Here is a 25,980-nt window from a genome sequence, read left to right on the forward strand (position 1 = left end):
ATTGGTACAGGGGGCAGAGTTTCAGTGTTTTGGATCGTTGGGACCTCTTCTGGGGCAGGGGTGACCTGTACAAGAGGAGGTGGGGTTGCATTACTAATTAAAGAGGATGTCACACCTGCACTCAATGAGGGCAGATTGAATGGCTCATCCGTTGATGCAACATGGGTAGAACTCAAAAATAAGATGGGTGCAAACATTCTGAAAGGATTGCATGATAGGCCCCCACCAACAGCCACTAGGACATTGAGGAACAAATATGTAAGCATCTTATGGAAAAATGCAAAAACAACAAGGTTGTCACAGTGGGTAACTTTAAATTTCCCAATATTGACTGTGATTCTCTTAGAGCAAGAGCCTGAGCTAGGGCAGAATTTGGGGGTTTCTTGAAACAGTATGTGGATAGTCCAACTACAGGAGGGTCGTACTGGACATTGTACTACATAATGAGCGGGCCAGATGGCTGACCTTTCAGTGAGAGCATTTTGGAGACAGTGATCACAACTCCTTAAGTTTTAAGACAGCTACAAATAAGGATAAATCAGGACCTTGACAGAAGGTACTAAATTGGGGGAGGATAACTTATATCAGTATTAGGCAGGATAATAAAATGTGAGGCTGGATGAACACAGCAGGCCAAGCAGCATCTCAGGAGCACAAAAGCTGACGTTTCGGTCCTAGACCCTTCATCAGAGAGGGGGATGGGGTGAGGGTTCTGGAATAAATAGGGAGAGAGGGGGAGGCGGACCGAAGATGGAGAGAAAAGAAGATAGGTGGAGAGAGTATAGGTGGAGAGGTAGGGAGGAGGGGATAGGTCAGTCCAGGGAAGACGGACAGGTCAAGGAGGTGGGATGAGGTTAGTAGGTAGATGGGGGTGCGGTTTGGGGTGGGAGGAAGGGATGGGTGAGAGGAAGAACAGGTTAGGGAGGCAGAGACAGGTTGGACTGGTTTTGGGATGCAGTGGGTGGAGGAGAAAAGCTGGGCTGGTTGTGTGGTGCAGTGGGGGGAGGGGACGAACTGGGCTGGTTTAGGGATGCGGTGGGGGAAGGGGAGATTTTGAAATGTGGACTTCACCAGTTTCAAAATCTCTAAACCTAAGGTCTATCTAACCTCCTCCCCTCCTGTATACTATCATCCATATGCTCACCTAATAGCCACTCAAATGCCCCTAATGAGGCCAACTCCACTGCCCTCTCTGGCAATGCATTCCACGCCCCCACCACTCTCTGAGTAAAGAACCTACCTCTGACATCTCCCCTACATCTACCTACACTCACTTGAAAGCTACGCCTCCTTGAAATAGCTATCTCCACACGAGGAAAAAGCCTCTGGCTATCCAAGCTATCTATACCTCTGATCACTTTGTACATCTCTATCAAGTCACTGTGTATCCTTCGTTGTTCTAAAGAGAAAAGCCCCAGCTCTCTCAATTTTTCCTCATAAGACCTTCCCCCCATTCCAGGCAACATCCTGGTAAATTTCCTCTGCACATTTTCCAATGCTTCCTCATCTTTCCTGCAATGAGGCAACCAGAACTGGATACACTGGAGAGTTTGGAGTGGGTGCAGAAGAGGTTTACCAGCATGTTGCCTGGATGAGAAGGTATGGGCTATACGGCCAACTGGTATAACAACTAAACTTATTATACCAGTTTTCTGTCACAAGCTTTATATCTTTTCTGAAATGACATTCATAAAAAGTCACATGTTACTTTTTCGAGAGGTGGTGTGTCAGGTCACATGTTACGGTCGAACCAGGGTTTTGTATAGCTGGAGCATAACTTCACAGCTCTTGAACTCAATCCCTCTATTAATGAAAGCTAATACACCATAAGTCTATAAATTTATGAGGTGCAAGATAGGGTTGGCAGTCAAAATCCTTTTCCCAGAGTTGACGTATCCATTACTAGGGAGCATGCATTTAAGGTGAGGGGGGCGGGAAGTTCAAAGGAGACGGCAGTCTTTTTACACAGAGAGTGGAAGGAGTCTGGAATGTGCTGATGGCAGGGCTGATAGGGGCGTTTAAGGTACTTATAGATAAGCACATGAATATGCAAGGAATGGAGGGATATTGCCTGAGGGCAGGCAGAAGGGATTAGTTTAATTTGGCGTCATGTTCGGCTCAACATCGTGGGTTAAAGGGCCTGGTCTTGTGCTGCGTACTGTTCTATAGTCTGTATCACAGCAGATAAAACCATAACATGTGACCTGACACACCTCCTCTCAAAAAAGTAACATCTGATTTATTATGAATGTCATTTCGGAAAAGATGTAAAGCTTGTGACAGAAAACTGGTATACCAAGTTTAGTTTATGCATTTCTTAGGGCTAGTTTCTGGAGATTAAATAGTCACTGGAATGTAGTAATACAGGAGACAACTGCGGCTTCGTGTCAGTTCTACTGGATGCGCTGACTTATCTCTGGTTTCTTATCTCATGGAGCTTTTGATTTAATTTATCTCCTGAAACAGTAAATACTGTTTGTCTGTTCCGTGATACTGCCCTCGGTGAATTTTGCATTTCACCACTCATTTCACAAAACTTCGAAACTGCTGATTGGCCATTCTAAATCAACCAGTTCTAGATCGAAGGTAAAGTCCAATGTTTGTCCTACTTTGTTATATTTGGAACTGTTTCTGCTGACTGCTCTGACTGTGGCTAAAAGAGATCTGAAAACAAGACTGACAGAACATTGCTGAATAATTGTCTTTCTTGTAAAAACAGCACGAACCATTTGCAGTTGAGCAATGAATACAGAAGAAGGGGAGGCAAGAGGCACAAATTATATAAACTTGGATGAATTTCACATTTCAAAAGAGTTGGGATTTGTTTTACCGAATCCATTGGTATGTATTTCTTTTGCGACTGGTGTCAGGTATGAACTGAAATTTTATGTTCTACTTCAATCTGTTGGTGAACTTGTGCAGACTTGCAGTGCACAATAGAAACAAATGTTTGAAAGAAATAAATGCAGGCTTTTCTTCCAGAAATCCAGCAAGCATGTAAACAGGGAACATTGATGATAGTCTTTCATTGCATATTTGAGTGTGTTTTTAATTCCTATCCATTGTATTAATCTACAGCAGAATTTAGAGACAGGTGTATCACATTGAGAACCAACCAGCAGTGCCACAAAAAAATTTCCAGTATCCACATGTGCAGGATGTATGTCCAGCTGCAGCAATTGCTTCACCACATTTCCGAGCTGCAGCAGCAGGTGGACTAATTGTGGGGCATCAGTTGAGACTATAATGGACAGAACATTCAATGAAGTGGTCTCATTGCAGATAAAGACTGAAAAGACAGAAATTAAATGTGTCACTATCAGGAGAACAGAGAAAGGCAGGTAGTGCAGGGGTCTACTGTGGCTGTTCTCCTCTATAACAAATATGTTTTGGGAATGGTTGAGGCTGGTCAGGGGCAGGGGTAATCTTCTCAGGGAATAACAATGGAAACCAAGTTCATGGCACCGTCAATGACTCTGGTGTACAAGATGGGAGGAAGAAGAATGCCAAGGCTATTGTGATGGGTGATTAAATAGTAGAAGGAACAGATAGTTGTTTCTGTGGCTGCAAAAGACACTCCAGGCTGATATGTTTCCTCCCTGGTACCAGACTGAAGGAAGTCTGTGAACAGGGCATTGAGAAAGGTCAGGATGATCAGCCAGCAGTCGTGATATGAATCAATAGGCCAAAAAAAAAGGATGAGGTCCCACATGCAGAATTTTGAGAATTAGGATGTAAATAACAACAAAATAGAGCCTCAAAGGTACAATGTCAAATTAAGACAGTGTGATGTGCTGGCAGGAATAGGAACAACTGGATATACCAAATGAATAAGTGGGTGAAAAAATGATGTAAGATGGAGGCATTTGTAGGGCATTGAGACTGTTTCTGGAGAAAGTGGGACCTGTACAACTAGGATGTGTTGCATCTGAGCAGAACAGGGATCAATGTCATTGGGAATGTGAGGAACTTGCTAGTGCTATTGGAGACCTTTAAAACTGGAATGGATGGGGGAATAGGAGCCTAAACAGGGAGACAGAGGTGGAAGAATGAGGATAGAGGTAAAAAAAACAAATGTAAGAAGGAAAAGTGGAAGGTAAAGGAAAACAAGGGAGAGGAATGAACAGGGCCATTGAAAAAAAATAAAACTAAAATGACAAGCAAGGTTACAAAGACAATTCTTCAGGCTCTTTGTCTTAATTGACAGAGCATTCGCAAGAATGTAGAAGAATTAGTCGTGCAAATTGACATTAATGGTTCGAATATCGTTACAATTACAGAGATGCATCTGCAGCAACTGAAACTGAACATCCAGGGATATGTGGAAAAGACAGACAATAAAGGAAGGGAGGTAGGGTAGCATTGTAAAGAAGACAGATTTTGTGCAACAGTGCGAAAGGATGTTGGCTTTAAAAATCATGATGTGAAATCTGTATGGCTGCAGATATGAGACACCAAAGGGCAGAAAATGTCTTTCAGAATTGTTTATAGGCCCCAGAACACTACTAGAAATGGAAGGGAGGCATTAAACAGGAAATCAGAGATGCATGCAGTAAGCGTACAATTGTAATTTATTTATTATGATCGCTTTCATTTATAAATAGATTGGATGAAGCAAATTAGCTATGGCATTGTGAAGGAGGATTTTGTGGAGTGTGTACATGATGACATTTTGGACCAATATATTGAGGAACTAGCCAGCGAATAGGCTACTCTAGACTAGGTATTGTGCAATGTGAAAGGATTAATTAACAATCTTGTTGCAAAGAATCCCTTATGGAAGAATAATCATAATACTCGAGAATTCTTCATTAGGAATTTAGAAATTTATGCAATTCTAACAGGCATGGATAGGTTAAATAGAGGAAGGATGTTCCCAATGGCCAGGGAGTCAGCCATTTATGACTGAGTTGAAAATAAATTTCTTCAGCCAGAGAGTGGTGAGCCTGTGGAATTCTCTACCATCAGAAGTAATTGAGGCCAAAACAACGAATGTTTTCAAGTTTTTCAGGTGAAAGGAATCAAAGAGTCTGGGGACGAAGCAGGAGCAGGGTACTGAGATGGATGATCAGCTATTGTCATCATCAATGGCATAGCAAACTCAAAGGGTCAAACAGCCTACTCCTGCTCCTATTTTGTACATTTCTATGAAGAGTGAGATAATTTAGCCAAAACTAAATCCCTGAATCTATATAAAAAGAACAACCAAGGAATGAGGCCTGAATTAGCAAGTTTAGACTCAAGGAGAACCTTTATTGAAGGAATTGGATGGTCAATGGGCAATGGCTCATGTTTAAAGGACATGTTCATGAATTACAACTATTATTCATTCCTGTATGGTGCAAAATAAAAAAGAAGAAAGATGGCTAACAAAATAATTTAGGGACAGTACTAAATCCAAAGAGGAGACATGTAAAATTGCCAGAAAGAGCAGCAAGCCTGAGGACTGGGCACATTTCAGAATTCAGCCAAAGAAAACAAAACATATGATCAAGAGGGGAAAAATTTATTAGAATTGCAGGAATCATAGGAACTGACTATAAAAGCTTTCCTAAATATGTTAAAAGAAAAAGATTAATAAAGACAAATGTAAGTCTTTTACTGTCAGAAGCCAGACAAATTACAATGGGGTGCAAAGAAATGGCAGGAAGATTGAATATATATTTTTGTTCTGTCTTCTCTAAAGACAGCACATGAAAATTGGAACAATAGAGAAGATTAGCTTGTCCCCTGTGCAATGATGACATGCAAATTTTTGAAGCATTCCATATTGTGGGCCTTCTTGTGACACAGAGGAAGAGGCCCTACCCTTGAACTGGGAGGTCTGAGTTCAAGTCCCACCTGCTCCACACGTGTCAAATAACATCTCTGAACAAGATAATAAAATGTGAAGCTGGATGAACACAGCAGGCCCAGCAGCATCTCAGGAGCACAAAAGCTGACGTTTCGGGCCTAGACCCTTCCATCAGATGAATCTGATGAAGGGTCTAGGCTCAAAATGTCAGCTTTTGTGCTCCTGAGATGCTGCTGGGCCTGCTGTGTTCATCCAGCCTCACATTTTATTATCTTGGATTCTCCAGCATCTACAGTTCCCATTATCACTGATGCAACATCTCTGAACAGGCTGATTAGGAAAATAGATTAGATTAGATTACCTACAGTGTGGAAACAGGCCCTTCAGCCCAACAAGACCACACCACCTCTTGAAGCATCCCACCCAGATCCATCCTCCTATAACCCACACAGCCCTGAACATTACTGGCAATTTAGCATGGCCGATCCACCTAAACTGCACATCTTTGGACTGTAGGAGGAAATTGGAGGAAAAAGATATCATATTTCTTCTATATTTTTAAACTTATTCTATTTTGAAGCTTAGTATATTTACCAATCTAAGAATTTTGCAATATAGAGCATTTTACATAGTGTTGAATGTTATCATACCTTCTCTGATAAGAAAGATGCAAACTATAGCTTTTCTATTTCTGTCAAGAGGATAATCTGATTCACTTGAAGTTACACTTTTCAGGAATATTGCTGCAACTTTAGGTGAGACTGATTTGTTTAAAACTATATCAATACAATGGGGCCACATTCTCTTTAACTGTGAAACTACAAATATGCTGTTTTGATCTAATCATGTTATCTGTGTCTTTTAAAAAAAAAACAATGTTGAATAAAACAATACATGAACTGCAGTCAATGTTTTGTGCTTCAGATACATTTAAAAGTGAACTACTATAAAACTCCAAGATAATAAAATGTGAGGCTGGATGAACACAGCAGGCCAAGCAGCATCTCAGGAGCACAAAAGCTGACGTTTCGGGCCTGGACCCTTCATCAGAGAGGGGGATGGGGAGAGGGAACTGGAATAAATAGGGAGAGAGGGGGAGGCGGACCGAAGATGGAGAGTAAAGAAGATAGGTGGAGAGAGTATAGGTGGGGAGGTAGGGAGGGGATAGGTCAGTCCAGGGAAGACGGACAGGTAAAGGAGGTGGGATGAGGTTAGTAGGTAGTTGGGGGTGCGGTTTGGGGTGGGAGGAAGCGATGGGTGAGAGGAAGAACCGGTTAGGCAGGCAGAGACAGGTTGGACTGGTTTTGGGATGCAGTGGGTGGAGGGGAAGAGCTGGGCTGGTTGTGTGGTGCAGTGGCGGGAGGGAACGAACTGGGCTGGTTTAGGGATGCAGTAGGGGAAGGGGAGATTTTGAAACTGGTGAAGTCCACATTAATACCATTGGGCTGCAGGGTTCCCAGGTGGAATATGAGTTGCTGTTCCTGCAACCTTCGGGTGGCATCATTGTGGCAGTGCAGGAGGCCCATGATGGACATGTCATCTAGAGAATGGGAGGGGGAGTGGAAATGGTTTGCGACTGGGAGGTGCAGTTGTTTGTTGCGAACTGAGCGGAGGTGTTCTGCAAAGCGGTCTCCAAGCCTCCGCTTGGTTTCCCCAATGTAGCGGAAGCCACACCGGGTACAGTGGATGCAGGAGACCACATTGGCAGATGTGCAGGTGAACCTCTGCTTAATGTGGAATGTCATCTTGGGGCCTGGGATAGGGGTGAGGGAGGAGGTGTGGGGGCAAGTGTAGCATTTCCTGCGGTTGCAGGGGAAGGTGCCGGGTGTGGTGGGGTTGGAGGGCAGTGTGGAGCGAACAAGGGAGTCACGGAGAGAGTGGTCTCTCTGGAAAGCAGACAGGGGTGGGGATGGAAAAATGTCTTGGGTGGTGGGGTCGGATTGTAAATGGCGAAAGTGTCGGAGGATGATGCGTTGTATCCGGAGGTTGGTAGGGTGGTGTGTGAGAACGAGGGGGATCCTCTTAGGGCGGTTGTGGCGGGGGCGGGGTGTGAGGGATGTGTTGCGGGAAATACAGGAGACGCGGTCAAGGGCGTTCTCGATCACTGTGGGGGGAAAGTTGCGGTCCTTGAAGAACTTGGACATCTGGGATGTGCGGGAGTGGAATGTCTTGTCGTGGGAGCAGATGCGGCGGAGGCGGAGGAATTGGGAATAGGGGATGGAATTTTTGCAGGAGGGTGGGTGGGAGGAGGTGTATTCTAGGTAGCTGTGGGAGTCGGTGGGCTTGAAATGGACATCAGTTACAAGCTGGTTGCCTGAGATAGAGACTGAGAGGTCCAGGAAGGTGAGGGATGTGCTGGAGATGGCCCAGGTGAACTGAAGGTTGGGGTGGAAGGTGTTGGTGAAGTGGATGAACTGTTCGAGCTCCTCTGGGGAGCAAGAGGCGGCGCCGATACAGTCATCAATGTAACAGAGGAAGAGGTGGGGTTTGGGGCCTGTGTAGGTGCAGAAGAGGGACTGTTCCACGTAACCTACAAAGAGGCAGGCATAGCTGGGGCCCATGCGGGTGCCCATGGCCACCCCCTTAGTCTGTAGGAAGTGGGAGGAGTCAAAAGAGAAGTTGTTGAGGGTGAGGACGAGTTCAGCTAGGCGGATGAGACTGTCGGTGGAGGGGCACTGGTCGGGCCTGCGGGACAGGAAGAAGCGGAGGGCCTTGAGGCCATCTGCATGCGGAATGCAGGTGTATAGGGACTGGACGTCCATGGTGAATATGAGGTGTTGGGGGCCAGGGAATTGGAAGTCCTGGAGGAGGTGGAGGGCGTGGGTGGTGTCACGGACGTAGGTGGGGAGTTCCTGGACCAAAGGGGAGAAAATGGAGTCCAGATAGGTGGAGATGACTTCGGTGGGGCAGGAGCAGGCTGAGACGATGGGTCAACCAGGGCAGGCAGGTTTGTGGATTTTGGGAAGGAGATAGAAACGGGCCGTGCGGGGTTGGGGAACAATGAGGTTGGAGGCTGTGGGTGGGAGGTCCCCTGAGGTGATGAGGTCGTGAATGGTGTTGGAGATGATGGTTTGGTGCTCGGCTGTGGGGTCATGATCGAGGGGGCGGCAGGAGGTGGTGTCGGAGAGTTGACGTCTGGCCTCGGCGATGTAGAGGTCAGTGCGCCATACTACCACTGCGCCACCCTTGTCTGCGGGTTTGATGGTGAGGTTGGGGTGGGAGCGGAGGGCTGCCCGTTCTGTGGGGGAGAGGTTGGAGTGGGTGAGAGAGGTGGAGAGGTTGAGGCGGTTAATGTCTCGACGGCAGTTGGTGATGAAGAGGTTGAGGGAGGGTAGGAGGCCTGGGGGTGGTGTCCAGGAGGAGGACTTGTGTTGGAAGCGGGTGAATCAGCCCAGCTCTTCCCCCCCCACCCACTGCATCCCAAAACCAGTCCAACCTGTCTCTGCCTCCCTAACCGGTTCTTCCTCTCACCCATCCCTTCCTCCCACCCCAAACCGCACCCCCATCTACCTACTAACCTCATCCCACCTCCTTGACCTGTCCGTCTTCCCTGGACTGACCTATCCCCTCCCTACCTCCCCACCTATACTCTCTCCACCTATCTTCTTTACTCTCCATCTTCGGTCCGCCTCCCCCTCTCTCCCTATTTATTCCAGTTCCCTCTCCCCATCCCCCTCTCTGATGAAGGGTCCAGGCCCGAAACGTCAGCTTTTGTGCTCCTGAGATGCTGCTTGGCCTGCTGTGTTCATCCAGCCTCACATTTTATTATCTTGGAATTCTCCAGCATCTGCAGTCCCCATTATCTCTGATACTATAAAACTCCAGTTGCTTGTAAACTTGCTCAAATCATAATCTTGCGACTTTATAATCAATTAATTAAAATTCTATCTATTTAAACTATTGGCCCCTAACGTCCTGCGGTTTATCATTGATCAAAAACTGAACTGACTGGCCATTTAAACACTGTGGCTACAAGTGCAGATCAGAGGCTTAGAATTCATCAGCAAGTAACTCAACTCCAGTTCCCCATTGTCCATCACAAGGCATAACTTGAGAGGGTACATAGATAGCACTTTTCACTCCACTGGATGAGTGAATCACCAAAAAGACTCAAGAAGCTTGTCTCCATCCACAACAAGCTAGTGAAGTCCACATTCTATGAAAGAAAAATAAAATCTTGAGGAAACTTTAATTAAACAATATTTCAGATGAGGCCCAACTTCAAATATGCGTTTTTCCCCTCTATGAGATCACCTTGGAAGGTGCTATTTTAAATAAGTCATGTGTACTAAACTCCAGTAATACACATTTCAGCCAACAATACTTGGCAACTTATGGCATTGTGGAGTAGTAATATTTCATGCTATTTGGCCTATTAAGTTCATGCTGACTCTTGCCACAGCAATTTAGTTTGTCACAATCTACTGCTCTTTCCATTCAAACCAGACATTTTTTTTTCATTCAGGAGCTTATCCAACTTCCTTTTCAAGGCTACAATTATTCGCACCTGTAATCTACTTTCTTCAGACACCTCATGATTTTGAACACTTCTGGCAAGTCTCTTCTATTTTCTATCCTTGAATAATCTCAAAATCTATCCACTTAATTCATCAGGACCATTATCCTAACTAAGCTACTCAAAGAAAAAAAAACTTGAAACTAGAATGTGCCACATTTTCTGAACCAAAGTAACATGCAAATAGAGCCTTCATAGCATTTCAGCTCATGTTTTTCCTCCAGTGTAAGAATGTAAATAACTTAGGAACGTCATGAACTCAGATATTATTTGCATTAACTTAGACTTGGAAAAGGACTAATGATCCCTCTCAGGAACATTAGAAATTAAGCTAAAAAATCAATTCATGAAAAAATACGTGACATTGTTTTGCATCACACAAATACTTTTTTTACAGAAGTTATGTTTGACTCACTTGCAGAATAACCATCTTCTTCTCAACAGTCTGATCTGCCGAAAATGTACCAACCATGGATGGATATCGCAAACAACTTAACCCATTTGATTGAATGTCATCAGCTTCGTTGCGAAGTCAATAATGTAGGTTTTTAATTTATAACACCTGCGTTGCATGAACAGTGACAGCACTGGGCTTGTTTAAGAAATGCATACGGGTATAAAATGGAACAAAATCACATGTAAGCTTACTTCTTCTGTGATGCTTGACTCCTTGTTACAACTTTCACTGCTACATGAAGAAATCTTGCCAACGGTGCTTCACTCTATTACAACATAACCTCTCTTTACATTCCTTTCATAATTCAAATTAGCTAACAATGAAACTTCAGTTGGACTCTTAAAATATGCACCTTTACAGGAAAAGTATATTCAAGGGTGATGATCAACATAGATAGCAATGTGGAAGTGACAACATAAAAATAGAAGTAGACCATATATCCAAACAAACTGCCATCAAAATGACCATGCTGAATTTTTGCCTGAACTCCACTAAATTGATACGATGTCTATATTTGGTGATTCCAGAGAAACAAAACTCAGTCTACCTCAGCTTTAAGTATACTCGACAGTGCAGCATCCACAACCCACTACGGTGGACAAAATTTGATCAGATGCCACACTGGCTTTCAGGAAGACTGCCTTAGAGACTGTGAAAAGGCACCTAACAAGGATCCAGACAATGATTTTCCCAGTGACGGCAAGTTGAGATTCCTCAGTCATTCCCACAGTCCACTTTGTCTCCTTTCTTGAAGATGGTTAAGATGGCTGCATCCCTGAGATCAGCAGATTTGTCCCAGATTTTAAAAACAGTTGATGGAGGTGATGGGTAGGCTCTAGTTCTCTAAGTTTGAAAATTCCCACAAGAATCCCATCTACTCCTGTAGCTTTTCTATTCTTCATGTGTCCAATGGCAGCTTCAACTTCTGCTACACTATTTGGGACTCCAAGATCATTTTGTTTGGGAAGTTTGGTAATTTCCTCAAATACATGCTCATCAATGACTGTATTGCACTTTAGGAGTTTTTTTTAAAAAGTGCTCTCACGATTGGAGGCTGATGTCTGCTTTGTCATTCAAAAGGACTCCATCCTTACTCTGCACTAGTGTGAGGTCCAGGATGTTGCGACCAAATATTGCCTCTGCAACACTGAAGAAACCTTGGTGGTCATGCTTGTCAGCAAGGAGTTGCAGCTCCTTAGCTTTCTCAGTCCACTCTTAGTTCTTGATTTCCTTTATTCCTTTTTGTAACTCTGCCTTTGATGTGGTCATTTGGTTCTTTCTAGATTTCCTCCACTCCATTAAAATTAACTCTGGTGATTTTTGGTGAAGCCATTTTCGGAAATCTACAAGTCTGCTTGGATCTTAAAGCTGCTTAACATTGAGCTTTTTTTCTGAACTGCTGTCTTCAGCTGCTTCTGGTGGCAGTTAATAGATATTAAAGAATGGATAAAACCACAAGACTATAAGATATAGGAAAAAAATTAGGCCATTTGGTTCATCAAGTGAGGTCCGCCATTTAATCACAGCATTCAATGAAGTGCATCCTCCTGTCTTCTCCCCAGAACCTTTGATCCTCTAAGCAATCAAGAACCTATCTATCTCTGTGTTAAATACACTCAATGACTTTGTCTCCACAGCCAGCTACGGCAATGAGTTCCATAGATTCACCACCCCCTGACTGAAGAAATCCTTCCTCATCTCAGTTGTAAAGGGTTGTCCTTTACTCTGAGGCTGTGCCCTCAAGTCCTGGTCTCTCTGACTGTGGAAACACCTTTTCTATGTCCAATCTATCCAGACCTCACAGCATTCTGTAAGGTTTCAATCAGATTCCCCCTCATTCTTCTAAATTCTATTGAGTACAGACCTAGAATACTCAACCCCTCCTTACATGGTGAGTTCTTCATCCTCAAGGGCATTCTTGTGAACCTCCTCTGGACCACTTCCACGGCTAGCAAATCCTTTGTTGATAAGAACCCAAAGCTACTCAAGATATTTCAAATGCAGTCTGACCAGAGCCTAATACAGCCTCAGCAATATATCTCTGCTCTTGTATTCAAGCCCTCTTAAAATGAATACTAACATTGCATTTGCCTTCCTAACTGCCAAATGAACTTACATGTTAACATTAAGACAATCCTGAAGTAGGACTCCCAAGTCCCCTTATGCTTCAGATTTCCGAAGCCCTTCCCCATTTAGAAGTTAGTTCACATCTCTGTTCTTCCTACTGAGGTGCATAACCTCACACTTTCCCATAATATACTCAATCTACTGCTTCTTTGCCTATTTTCCGAGCCTTTCCAAATCCTTCTGTACCACCCAGTGTTCTCAACAACCCCCTGTCCTTCACCTAGCTTTGTGTCATCTGTAAATGTAGTAACAATGCCTTCAGTCTTTTTCATCCAGGTTATTAATGAATAACATCTATAGTTGCGGTGCCAACATTGACCCCTAGGGAACTCCACTAGTCACCAGCTGCAATCCTGAAAAAGACCCCTTTATTTCCACTCTCTGCCTTCTGCCTGTCAGCCAATCCTCTATCCATTGCCAGTACCTTACCCCTAATACCATGGGTGCTTATCTTATTTTGCAGCTTCCTGTGCAGCACCTTGTCAAAGGCCAAATAGATGATGAGCACTGGCTCTCCTTCATCTAATGGCTCGTCAAAAATTTCTAACAGATTTGTCAGGCATGACCTTCCCTTGATGAAGTGGTGTTGACACATACCCATTTTACCATACACTTCCAAGTACTTTGCGATCACATCCTTAGTAATATACTCCAAATTCTTACAAATGATTAGGATCAGGCTGACAGACCCATAGTTTCCTATCTTGGTGTTTTGGTAGAACCATAGAAATGATACAGCACAGAAGGAGACCATGGTGGTTCTTCTTGTCTATGCCAAGCCAAAGACACCAGCTGCCCTTTCTAATCTCATCTTCATCCACATGGCCCACAACACTGCAGCTTATAGCACTTAAAGTGCAGATCAAGGTACTTAATAAAAGAGTTTCTGCCTCCACCAGTAACTCAGGCAGTGAATTCTACACATCCATCACCCTCTGTGTAAAAATGTTTTTCATCACATCTGCCCTAAGCCTTCTGCCATTTCACTTGAATCTATGATCCCTTGTTTATGAACTGTCTACTCCATCTTTACCACTCACAATTTGTATTCCCTAATCATGTCATCCCTCAGCCTTCTATGTCAATGGAAAACAACCCCAACCTTTCCAATCTCACCCTGTGCCTATAATTCCATTCCTGCCAACATTGTGATAAATCTTCTTTGCACTCTCTACGGAGTAATTATGTCCTTTCTGTAAAGTGGTGACCAGAGCTGCACATAATACTCCAGTTGTAGCCTCACCTGTCTCAAATACAGTTTCATCATTACATCCTACTTTTGTATTCTGTACTTCTGCCAATGGAGGAGTGTATTATATACATCTTCTTGACAACCTTATTGATCTGTACTGCTACCTGTAGGGATCTGTGCACTTGCATGGCAAGATCTCTCACGTCATGTACCCCTCTTGGTTCATACACATTTATCGTGTGTTCCCTTTCACTGACACTTGATCAAATGGGTCAATGGGCTGAAAAATGTCACATGGAATTCAATCTGGATAAATACAAGGCATTGCATTTTGGAATACAATACATAATAGAAACATGCTGTAGGACAGAGGGAACCATATAATTCTTTGAAGTTTGCATCAGATATAGGCAGGGTTGTTAAAAAGGTGCTTAGCATGCTTACCTTCATTGCTCAGTCTTTTGAGCATCAGTTAGGAAGTTAGGCTGAGGTTCTACAGGGCATTGGCAAAGCATCTTCAGGAGTGCTGTATCCAGTTCTGGTTGCCCAGTTATAGGAAGGACATTATTAAGCTGAAGAGGGTTCAGAAGAGATTTACCATGATGTCACCAGATATGGAAGGTTTGAGCTATAAAGAAAGGCTGGGCTTTTTGACTGGACCATAAGAGGTTCGGAGCTGACCTGATTGCAATTTATAAAATTGAGGGGTATAGAAAGGGTTAATGGTTAATAATTTCCCTAGGATGGAGTATTTCAAGACTCAGAGGCACATTTTTAAGTCGAGGAGAGGAGAGATTTAAAAAAGATACTCGGGCAATATTTTACAAAGAGGGGCGTTCACGTGTGGAATGAATTTGCTGAGGAAGTAGTGAACATGGGCACAACTACAACATTTAAAAGACATTTGGATGAGTTCATGCATGGGAAAGGTTTGGAGGTATATGGGCCAGAAGCAGGCAGGTGGGACGAGTTCAGTTTGGGATTATGTTCGGCATTGTCTGGTTGGAGCGAAGAGTCTGTTTCCTTGCTGTATGACTCTATGACTCATCAGAGTTGATCTCCATCTGCCACTTTCCTGGCCACTCCACCAATCCATGTATATTATTTTGGAGCTTGCAGCTCTCCTTTAACCTATCCATTGCATGGCCAATTTTTCTGTTATCTATAAATTTCCCAATTGTGGCCCATATTCAAGTCCAAATAGTTAATGGACAAAACAAACAGCTGGGGTCCCAACACTGAGTCCCATGGAATATCACTTGAAACAGCTTACCATTTGTAAGGGCAGCAATTGACCTTTGCTTCTTGTACTAAGCTAATTTTGGATCCCATTTGACACATTGCCGTGGTCCCCAAGGGCTTTTACCTTTTTGACCAGTCTGCCAAAAAGCCGTGCAGACAACATTCACTGCACAGCCCTTTTTGATCCTCCTTGACACTTCCTCGATGCATTCAAATTTTTAAGATATCACCTTCCGTCGACAGCCATGCTGACCGTCCCTGATGAGTCCATGCCTTTCTAAGTGACAGTTTATCTGATATCTCAGGATTGATTCTGATAATTCACCTATCACAAAAGACTAACTGGCCTCTAACTGTGTGGCATTTCCTTTGTACATTTTTTTTTAAAAGAATGGAATGGCATTTGCATTCCTTCAGTGCTTTAGCACCTCACTTGTGTCTAATGAAGATTAGGGAATAATCCTCAGAGCATCTGCTATTTCCTTCCTGACCTCCTTCAACATCCTAGGGAGCAGTTCATCTGGCCATGGTGATTCATTCACTGACAAAGATTCCAACTCCTCTAAAACTTCCTCTCTTGTTGTAATTATTTTATCAATATTTCACACTGGTCCTCTTGGATTATTATGTTCACATCATCTCTTTCCATTGTGAATACAGAGACAAAAAGCTCATATATGCTCTGCATCTTCATACAAATTTCCTTCTTCATCTCTAACAGGTAGGCTTTTTTCTTAAACATCCTTTTGGTCTTTGTACAATGGTAAAATATTTTGAGGTTTCCCTTTATCTTGCTTGCTAATATTTTTTTCATGCCCTCTCATTGATTACCTTATTCTTTTTTAACTTGATTCCTATGCTCCTCTTGGCTATTTGCTATGTTGAATTTTCTATGACTGTTCTAAGCCTTCATTTTCTGTTTAATCTTTCTCTGGAAAATACAAAGGACTATTCTTATTTTGCTTTATGCCCGAAAGATCTAACTTTTTAATGCCTCTCACAGATTTACCACTGATTCTTCCTTTAGCAGTCCTGTCCAGTCCACCACAGTCAAGTCACTTCTCAGTTCTGTAAAATTAGTTAAAAACTTGTATTCCTGATTTATCTATGTCTTTTTTCATCATAATACTAAATCTAACTGAATTGTAGTCATTATCCCCGATATGGTTTCCCACAGTCATTTCACCCACTTCCCCATCTTCTCAAAAACAAATTAAAATTGCATCTCCTTTTGTGGGGCTTGAGATGTATTGTTTTAAAAAATTCCGGGACCAAGTACATGAATGTTTCACCCTTAATGCCCCTTATATTGCTGAAACCCAACTAATATTGAGGTGGTTAAAGTGTCCTACTGTTATTGCCCTCTTATTCCAACGGGCATAAATTTGTCTACATAAATGTTTTTTATCTCCCTCTCATTATTTGGAGGTCTGTAGTAGACTCCTAGTAATGTGAATGCCCCTTTTCTTATTCCTAAACCCAACGTATAAAACCTGATTTGTTAACCTGTTTAGTTCCTCATCCCTTCTTATGAATGTAATGCTTTCTTAACCAATATTGCTACACCACCTCCCTACTTTTCCATCATCCAGTCTATTCCCTGAAAACTCCACTTCCCGGGATAGGGAGCTGCCAATTTTATCCCTCCTTTAGCTAGGTTTCTGTTAGAACAATGACATCATACTGCCACATGTCTATCTTTGCCCTTCGTTAATCTGCCTTGCATTGATACACAAACAGTTCAACCGCATCAATTTCCTTTGCTGGATACTTTTTAATCATTGTTTCTTTGGGCTTTCTGAGTCACTGATTACATCACTAACTCACTACCTCCTGTTAGGTGATCTGAATCTGATCCATCTTAGCTACACTTTGGTTCCCATCTCCTGCCATACAAGGTTAAAATCTTTTCAACAGAATAAGTAAAAGGTCCCCTGAGGATCTTTGTCCAAGCTCGGCCCAAGTGCAACCCATCAGCCTTGTATACGTCCCATTTTCCCAGAAATGGTCCAAATGCTTCAAAATTCTATCCTGTTGCCTGGTGCACCATTTCTTCAGTTATGCATTTGTCTGATCCAACCTCTTATTCCTACTCTCACTAATGCATAGGTCTGGGAGTAATCCTGAGATGACTACATTTGAGGGGCTGTATCTTAATTTGTCTCCTATCTTTCTGTATCCAACTTTCAGATCCTCATTCCTTTGTTAACCCATATCATTGATACCTATATGCACACTCCTGCTCCAGAATGTCCTCCAGCTGCTCCATGACATCTCTGACTGTGGCACCAGGAAGGCAACACACCATCCTAGATTGAGGTCTGTGCCCACACAAGTGCTGTCTGTAGCCCTTACCATTCAATCTCCTATCAATGCCACTCTTTTTCCTCCCCTTCTTTGCAGCAGAGTCACCTGTGGCGCCAAGTACTTGGCTGATGCGACTTGCCCCAACAGTTTCAAAAGCAGTCTGTCTGAAAAGGGGATGATGAAAGGGGACTCCTGCACTCCCTTCTTGGGCCTTTTACTTTGTTACTTTTCTGCCTGTGTAATTCCATCCTGTGCTATAACAGCCTTGTTAAACATACTACCAACAGCATTCAGCATCACTGATGCTCCACAGCAAGTCTGCACACAGCTCCAGGTCCAAAAAAGCAGTTAGCCGGTCACTGCAGCTGGACACACTTCTTTCACAAGTAGTTGTCACACCACTGAAAGCAAGAGAAACAACCATGAATCTGAGGTCTCATGTCATACTTCTCTCTCGATTAAGCTAATTACTTTGAGACTTTAATTAATTAAGGACCTTCCTTTGTTTGAAACACTTTTATTACAATCGAAAGGCCCTACCTTGATTTATTATATTTTATAAATTGTAAGAAAATACTGTGCAGGTAACACAGCAATTGGCTATTTCCACTGGGACTGTGTCACTTTCTGAATCACCTGAACTGAGACTGAGCACTATACTCATTCTCTTAGCTTCACCTATTCCCTATCCCACCTAACTCCCTGTTTTCACAGGAACATATGAACTTGGAGTAGGAGTAGGCAATTCAGCCCCATTTGTGGCTTTAACTCCACATTTGAACCAATTTCCTGATATCCACTGACTCCCTTGTTCATCATGAATGTATCTGCTTCTGCCTTAAAAATATTCAACAAACTCTCCTTCACTGCTTTCTGGGGAAGGGCACTCCAAATTCCCTCATGTTAACGCTTAATATGATGCCCTTGCTGTCATATCTTTTGTCATCAATTTGACTGAAGAGTGGAAATTAAATTTGGTCTTGGGAGATACTTGGGATACTGCTTAGGGATATTGTTTAATTGTCCTAGATGAGCAAAGTAATTGACCATTTCAAGCTCAATCTCCACCCAATAAAGCCTGCTGTCCAGTGGACATTTCCAAACATTAAAATCTGGACAGAATATGCAGTGATTGGAATCAGATGGATCTTGTTGACTGAGACACTTGATTGGGATTGTTAACCTGGGCCAAACAGGAAACCCCTGCCTGACAGTATCAATAGGAGATTTGGCATCTGCTCAGTTTGGGTGACTGATTCTGAGCTAGCTGGCCACAGCTAAAGGACTGTGCACAAGTAAATAAGGAGTGACTTGATAATGGCTCCTGCAGAGCTATTTTAGTGGCGATGAGAGAAAACAGGATGTGTCTGAAGAACATTTGCTTGCAATAGTCATCATGGAGTTGGAGTAAGCAATTCTGGCATCATGCCTTTTTTTTTGGAAACTTGACTCATTTGACTCTGCTGACCAAGCCTGGGCCCAGTATGTGGAAGGAATGTGGTATTTTTGTCCAGGTAAATGACAACGGAGCAGATAAACAGCAACAAATAGTCCTTCTGACTGCCTTTAGACCCTCAACATTTTTCAGTTGTAAGGGGCTTAACTTTCCCTGACACTAAAGCCTTGCAAGAGCTGACTGGTTGGTGAAAGAATATACTATGCCAAACCTCATTTAATTCTGAGATGCTATCGGTTTTATTCAGCTGTCAGAGAACCAGAGGAATCTGTACCAGGATTTCTAACAAGGCTGACATGACTGTACAGAGGCTAATATCAAGTCACCCTTTATTTACCAATGGACAGTACACTGGCTGTGGCCAGCCAGCTCAGAGTCGTCCCCTGAGCTGAGGGGATTCTAAATCTCCTGGTTATATACTTTTCTTTCCCTGAGGGCAGTGACTTGAAAGAAATTCAGGGAATTACATTCACATATTAATCAATGAAAACATGCTAAATGATTAAAGATTTAACAGCATCTTAGGTTTGTTTAAATATCATCAGCTGTTGTGTGACCCTTTGATCTTTTACTCAAATTCAGTGTTGTGTGTGATTCTTTCTCATTTCACCTGATGAAGGGATTACACTCCAAAAGCTTGTGTTTTCAAATTAAACCCCTTGGACTATAATCTGGTGATGTGTGTTTTCTGACATTTTTTTAAATGACTGCCTCAACATTCCCTGTGAGTTACTCAATTACCTGTGAATATGCTTCAGTAAAGCCAGGAAGCTGCCAAGACCATGTTGTGTTCTACTTGAAATAACTGCACAGAGGCCTCTTCCTATCTCCTGGTTATATTGTCAGCCAGGGCTTTTCTGATTGGCCCAGGTTAACAACCTCAAACAATGATCACAGAGTAAATAAGATTCACTGGGTTCCAATCACTACATCCCTCACTCTACGGATATAGGCCTGGTCAGCTAGCTGTCTCTGCAATGTTTTTTGCCTGGGTTTGGTACCTCTGACTCAGTCTCCGAAACAGGCAGTGTGTATGGGACTATAACCTGTCTTTTGCCTCCAGGTCATCTTGGGAGAGTTTCCTCCTCTCCTTCTAGTGGTAATGGTATCAATGCTGCATTCATCTTAAATGCTGAGATTTCCTCAGCACTGGATGGAGAAGGAGAACCTACGGTTTCTGACATACCTCAAGCTGTTCTGATGGTCCAGGTATTATATCATCCTCCTGCAACATTTGTGAGGTTACAGCTTTCAGGTGATCCATGTGTTTGTTCAAGACTACATTACCTGCCCAAACTTTGTAAGTCTTGGAACCCGACCTCGTGTCAATCTTGCCTCGTACCCATACAGGGCCATGACTATGGTTCCTGCACCAAACTTCATCCCCGAATTAAATTATCTCTCTTGCTGAGAGGCATTGGCTTTCCTGCTTCTATTTCAAAATAAGTGTCACTTTTGATCAAGTTAATGATCAATTGCTTGATGACACTTGATGGATAGGTTCACAAGTAAGTTAGATCCAGGGTATGTTGCTATTCAGGAGCACATAGGTGGGGGAACAGGTTTCAAACATGCTATTGGACGAAGTGGGCTGGGTGCCTGTCTATTTGACTCTTGAATTACATTTGTCTCCAAATCTTTGGTTTAACAGATGCAACTCCTGAATACAGACTTTCTCAATGGGTATAAACAGCTACGGTTGGCACACCTGGCACTCAGCTTTATTACAATGGGCTATGTGTGGCAGGAGGGAGAACACAACATCGCAAAGGTTTGAATTAATATCTCTCATGTTAACATTCAATTTGAAGTTAGTCTATGGTCAGGTCTGGCAGTGAAACTGCTTCACAACCTTTCAAATGTGTAACAAATGTGAACCTTAAGTAGTTGCTGCATCTCATTAAACACAGAAATTGTCTGGAAGAAGGGAAATAAACAAATTGGGTGAAGCAAAACATGCAGAAATATATGCTTTACCGAGGCCTTGCATTTTTATGTCTTCATACTTTCCTTCCACTTAATTTTGCCTTTCTTTCTCTGGGGAGAACAATAGGTCAATGATTTGCTCTGAGAACTCTTCAAATCTCCTTTCGGGCTGTAGAGAGATCAGGACGGGTGGCTTAGAACAAGTCCTGATTCAAACAACATTTGTTCTTTGGCTAGATCTCAAGATCATAATATCATCGGCTCTCTTAATGATTTCATTGAGTGAGGTTTGTGTGTCTTATGAGATGATACTGTTCAGTCGGTTTTCTTGTGACAGGCAGCATCCAGTCTAATTTTCTGTGCCTGGGAATGAAACTTTGCAAAGGACTCTTTTAAGCACTGTTTCCTCACTAATAATCAGAACAACAGAGTCTGCTCACCAATTTGAGATACATATCAATGAACGAAAGCTTGAGTTTACAAAGCATGCAACATTGTTTGGGTTCACCTAGCAAACTAGAGATAAGGAATCCCAATCTGTCAAATTGTAAAATGAATTTAATAAAATAATTTGTGGAATCACAAAATGAAAATGAATCATGGGAGCCACCAAATTTCTCTGCAAATTCAATACTGTCACAGAAGGACTATTTTCCTGTGCTTGGGAGGTGATGGCCTAGTGGTATTATTGCTGGACTGTTAATTCAGAGACTTGGATAACGTTCTGGGCACTTGTGTTCAAATCCTGCCATGGCAGATTTTGGAATTTGAATCAAATAAACATCTAGAATTAAGGGCCTAACTGTTACTGTGAATCCATTGTTGATTGTTGGTTTGTTCACAAATGTCCTTAAGGATGATAGTTTCCTTCCCTTACCTGGTCTGGCCTACATGTGACTCCAGACCCACAGCAATGTGGTTGACTCTTAACTGCCTTCTAGGCAATTGGGATTGGGCAATTAATGATTCCTATTTGTGAGATGCTCATCCGGTTAATGAAAAAAATAAGACTCCAATTCTTAACCTTATGGTTAATGAAATGGTCGAATAAGCAATTGAATATCTGAAGAATTGCTGGAAGAACATTTTTATCACCAGAGGGCAAGTCAAGATTATGAATTTTTATTTGTTCTTCATACTTGGCTTTCTATCTTTTTATAATTATTTGTTGATTTCTGCGTGTTTTTCTAATATGCCCAGTTTTATAAATTCCAGTACTAAGCTGGAAGTAGAGTGAATACTGCCTTCCTTAGTTGACAAATTAAGTAGTCACAAACTTGTCATGATATCTGCATCTGTATTATTAACTTAATTCCTGCACTCATTTGTTAGAGTTTTATGTCACAGGTCAAAACAAGTTTGCACTGCAGAAAATCCTGGTGGTGAAATCTGTACATATACTGTGATAGGGAGCCACTGTACAGGTTTGGCTTGCAGGACAATTCTCTATGCTGTAAATGCATGACCATGCATTTGTAAAACAGCAATGGGGCTGATTACGATTCTTTCCTTGGCTGCTGGTTTGTTACTAATCTCTACGTTATTCTTTCACAAGGATTTGGGTGTCACTGGGAAGGACAGCATTTGTAGGCCAATCATTACTCTTGAACTGAGGGACTTGTGAAGAGCATTCAGAGGAAAGTTATCAGCCAGCCACATTAGCGTGGGTGTAGAGTCATATGTGGGCCATAGTAGAGAGGATAAAAGGTTTGCCCTTCTAAAAGGACATAATTGAACCAGATGGGTTTTCATGACAGTTGCCAATTGTTTCACGATTGTCATCACTGAGAATAACCTCACCTTCAGAATTTAGATAGAATTTAAATTCAACAAGCTGCTGTGGTGGGTTTTGAACACAACCCCAGGAGGTTGTCCTGGGCTCTGGATTGCCAGTCCAGTGACATCACCACTACAACTGTTTACATTGCTATAGTGTGAAGTCTGGGCAATTGCCAGAAACTATACAGCAAGAATTAAGAGTCATAATTGTTCTATAAGGCCATTAGTAACTGACATCACAAGATGATCTCTGCCCATTGGGATAGAAAGTTCCTGGGAGGAACTAACCCGTTGTTCAAATGGGGAAAAAAAATCTGCAAATGCTGGAAATCTGAAATAAAAATAGTAATTGCTGGAGAAATACAGAAGGTCTGATAGCATTTGTGGAGCGAGAAACAGTTAACCTTTCAAGTCCAGTAATACTCTTTTTCAGAACTGCCAGTTGTTCAGTTGTTGTAATTTGAGTGTCAAGTCTATGCAGCTAACAGTAATGTGGGCTTATTCATAACAGGAGCTTGATGTCACTCATGAGACAAACATGTAAATCAAGTGTCATGTAGCTTGGATGAAGTGCAATGTAATGAACCTTCACTGTTAGTTAAGATTAAGCTTACCTTTGCTGAAGACTTTGCATGGTTATCATTCGCACTGTGAAATATAGGTGAATACTGATAAGCACTGGAGGGAGTGGATCTACGCAAAGTATCCCAGATGGTACAAGTGGACAAGGCCAAAACACTAAAATAACTGTCAGTTAATCCAGTAGTCTTGATAAATAGGTATTGTTTGAGTTCTGGGTAAGGTGATAATTAAGAGATTTTTTTTGTATGATGAGCCTGTAATTTCCCAAAAAGATTTCTACAGATATTACTTCAACTGTGTGGCATCCTTCGACATAAATGAAATCATGTGTTCAGATTCAACAATTTGCATTCATTTAATGTGTGTAAAGTTTAAAGAAAAGTTGCATGGCATAACTAACATAAGACAGGAAACTGAAGAAATTCCAATGAGGAGAGGTGAACGCAAAATTTGTTAGAAAAATGGTATAAGGAGATTTTTAAGAGAAGAAAGTGTGAAGTGTGGAAAAAATATTCCAAAGCAAAGAGTCTAGAAAGCTGAAGGGTACTTGACTGGCAGTAAAGGATTAATTTCAAATGTTTGGTATTGATGGGGAGTCATGGCCCCAGTTAAGGGGTCTGCCATTTCAGAGTGAGATGAGTTTCTTTTTCATTTGGAAGGTTGTAGATCTTTGAAATAGTCACCCCAGAGGTCTGTAGTTAATCAGCTCACTTAGTATGTTCAAGACAGAGGTCAATAGATTTTGGGTTGCCAAGGGAAATGTGGATACAGCTGGAACATAAAATTTGAGATTGGAGATTAGCTATGATTGTATGACAGCAGAGCATGCGTGAGGGGCTGAATGACCTATTCATTTTCTTACTACATATGTTCTATTTATTTTAAACGCCAGGTACTGCCCAAGAGTCTTGCAGTGCCATACTGTGAGGTATCCAAAATCCTTGGGCTACCACCTATCTTAGTTCATGCAGACTGTGTTTTAACAAATTGGAAGAAAAAAGACAGCAATGGGTAAGAACTTTGATTCTGCCATTCATGTATGCAGACTTTGCGTGTTAATTTTCCCTTCCTGGTGTCATACTGGCAATGGGGAGAAAGATTGGCAAGAATAAGAAAAATTCAAATCTTGCTTCAAGAATATTTTTTCCAGTTTTCCATTTAACCCTTAAATGGCAATTTCAGAATTTGCTCAGGAGGGTCGACTACCTTATTTCCCTGCATTTGCATCTCATTAAGACCTTTTAAATGGCATAATCTGTATACTGCCTCTAATTCTCAGCTACTTACCAGACAAACTAGACAGCATAAATTCTTGGCATGTAAATTGGAGTAGGTATCACATAGCAACAACTCACTGAACGCAGGCAAATTCAACTCGTTTAGTTTGGGAACATGGTCAGCATAGACTAATTGGACCAAAGGCTCTATTTCCATGCTGTATGACTCTGTGCCTGAAAATCCTAGCTACCATCCAACTTTGTCTTCAGCACAATGTCAGTGGATCTTACATGAATGCCATCTTCCTACTTCTACACAGGTTGGCATAACCTCACCACATTATCATGCCCACTCTTGAACCAATTTACCTCCTACCTTGCCTTGGACTCATAGGCATTTACGACTTGTATGTTTCTGCCAGGTTGCTTTGTGTGCAGGACACACATGTACCTTATGCATTTGCACAGGGTGCTTCTTATGGATTTTAGCTTGCTTTTGTAGTGTATGTTTGAATTGTGTTGCCTCACAAGGTTCCAACCTCTGCATACTTTCTGCCCCTTTTTTAGAACACAGTCTTCAGTGCTCATTTTCAGGCTGCAGACCTCTGTGCCTTACATTAGTTTCTAAGACAGAGGGAGAGGCAGACAGCTTGTCATGGTGGGAAGCAACAAATAGTCATGAATAAGGATGGATATGTTGTTCCATGGAACCGGGCTACATCAATGTCACAATTGAAGCATGTGTCATCAGATTTTGCAATAAACACACATCTGCTAGAAACAAATGGTTGTGTGTGAAAGTCATTGGGGAGCATGCTTCATTACATCAAGAGGCAGAGACAGAAATTATAGAAAACATGCTTCTCACTATAAACTGGGTCATTTTTGTTCAGACTTTGAAATAAAGCCTATTGGAATATTTTTCTTGCATATCACCCTCTTTTCGTAACTGTATAACTTTTTTATAACTTTATAACTTTTTATAACCTTGGCAATCCACAGATCATACGGTCATAGAGTCATATAGCATGGTTCAACCAGTCCAAGCCAACCATGTTCCCAAACTAAAACTAGTCCCACCTGCCTGTACTTGGACTGTACCCTCTAAACCTTTTTTATTTATCAACTTATCCAAATGTCTTTTAAATACTGTAACTGTAGCTCTATCCATCACTTTCTCTGGCAGATCACTTGACACATGAATCACTCTCTAAGTCAAAAAAAATTCCCCTCATGTCCTTTTTATTAAATCTTTTTCCTCTCACTTTTTAAAACATACCTCCTAATTTATAACTCCTCTGCCCTAGGGAAAAAGACCCTTGTCATTCACTTTATCTATTCTCCTCATGATTTTATAAACCTCACGAAGTCAACCCTCAACCTCC

General features: G+C 42.1%; 1 protein-coding gene and 1 non-coding gene across 3 annotated transcripts in view; both read left to right on the forward strand.

Moving 5' to 3' along the window:
* Positions 1–2,473: 2,473 nt before the first annotated feature.
* Positions 2,474–25,980, forward strand: part of ido1 (indoleamine 2,3-dioxygenase 1) — a 57,326-nt gene continuing 33,819 nt past the window's right edge. The window contains exons 1-5 of one of the 2 annotated variants that reach the window (XM_048522709.2): positions 2,474–2,586; positions 2,720–2,841; positions 10,755–10,850; positions 20,743–20,862; positions 24,271–24,389. In XM_048522709.2, coding sequence (XP_048378666.2) covers positions 2,743–2,841; positions 10,755–10,850; positions 20,743–20,862; positions 24,271–24,389 — 434 coding nt within the window. In that variant the 5' untranslated portion in view covers positions 2,474–2,586; positions 2,720–2,742. Of the gene's footprint in view, positions 2,587–2,633; positions 2,842–10,754; positions 10,851–20,742; positions 20,863–24,270; positions 24,390–25,980 lie in introns of those variants that run through there. The other variant, XM_048522710.2, reaches the window with a different exon arrangement.
* On the forward strand, positions 5,673–5,775 carry LOC125448167 (U6 spliceosomal RNA). The gene has a single exon (XR_007246662.1). It is a non-coding gene; the product is annotated as a U6 spliceosomal RNA (small nuclear RNA).

Source organism: Stegostoma tigrinum, chromosome 40 (assembly GCF_030684315.1).
Source record: "Stegostoma tigrinum isolate sSteTig4 chromosome 40, sSteTig4.hap1, whole genome shotgun sequence".
In the NCBI taxonomy this organism is placed as follows: Eukaryota; Metazoa; Chordata; class Chondrichthyes; order Orectolobiformes; family Stegostomatidae; genus Stegostoma; species Stegostoma tigrinum.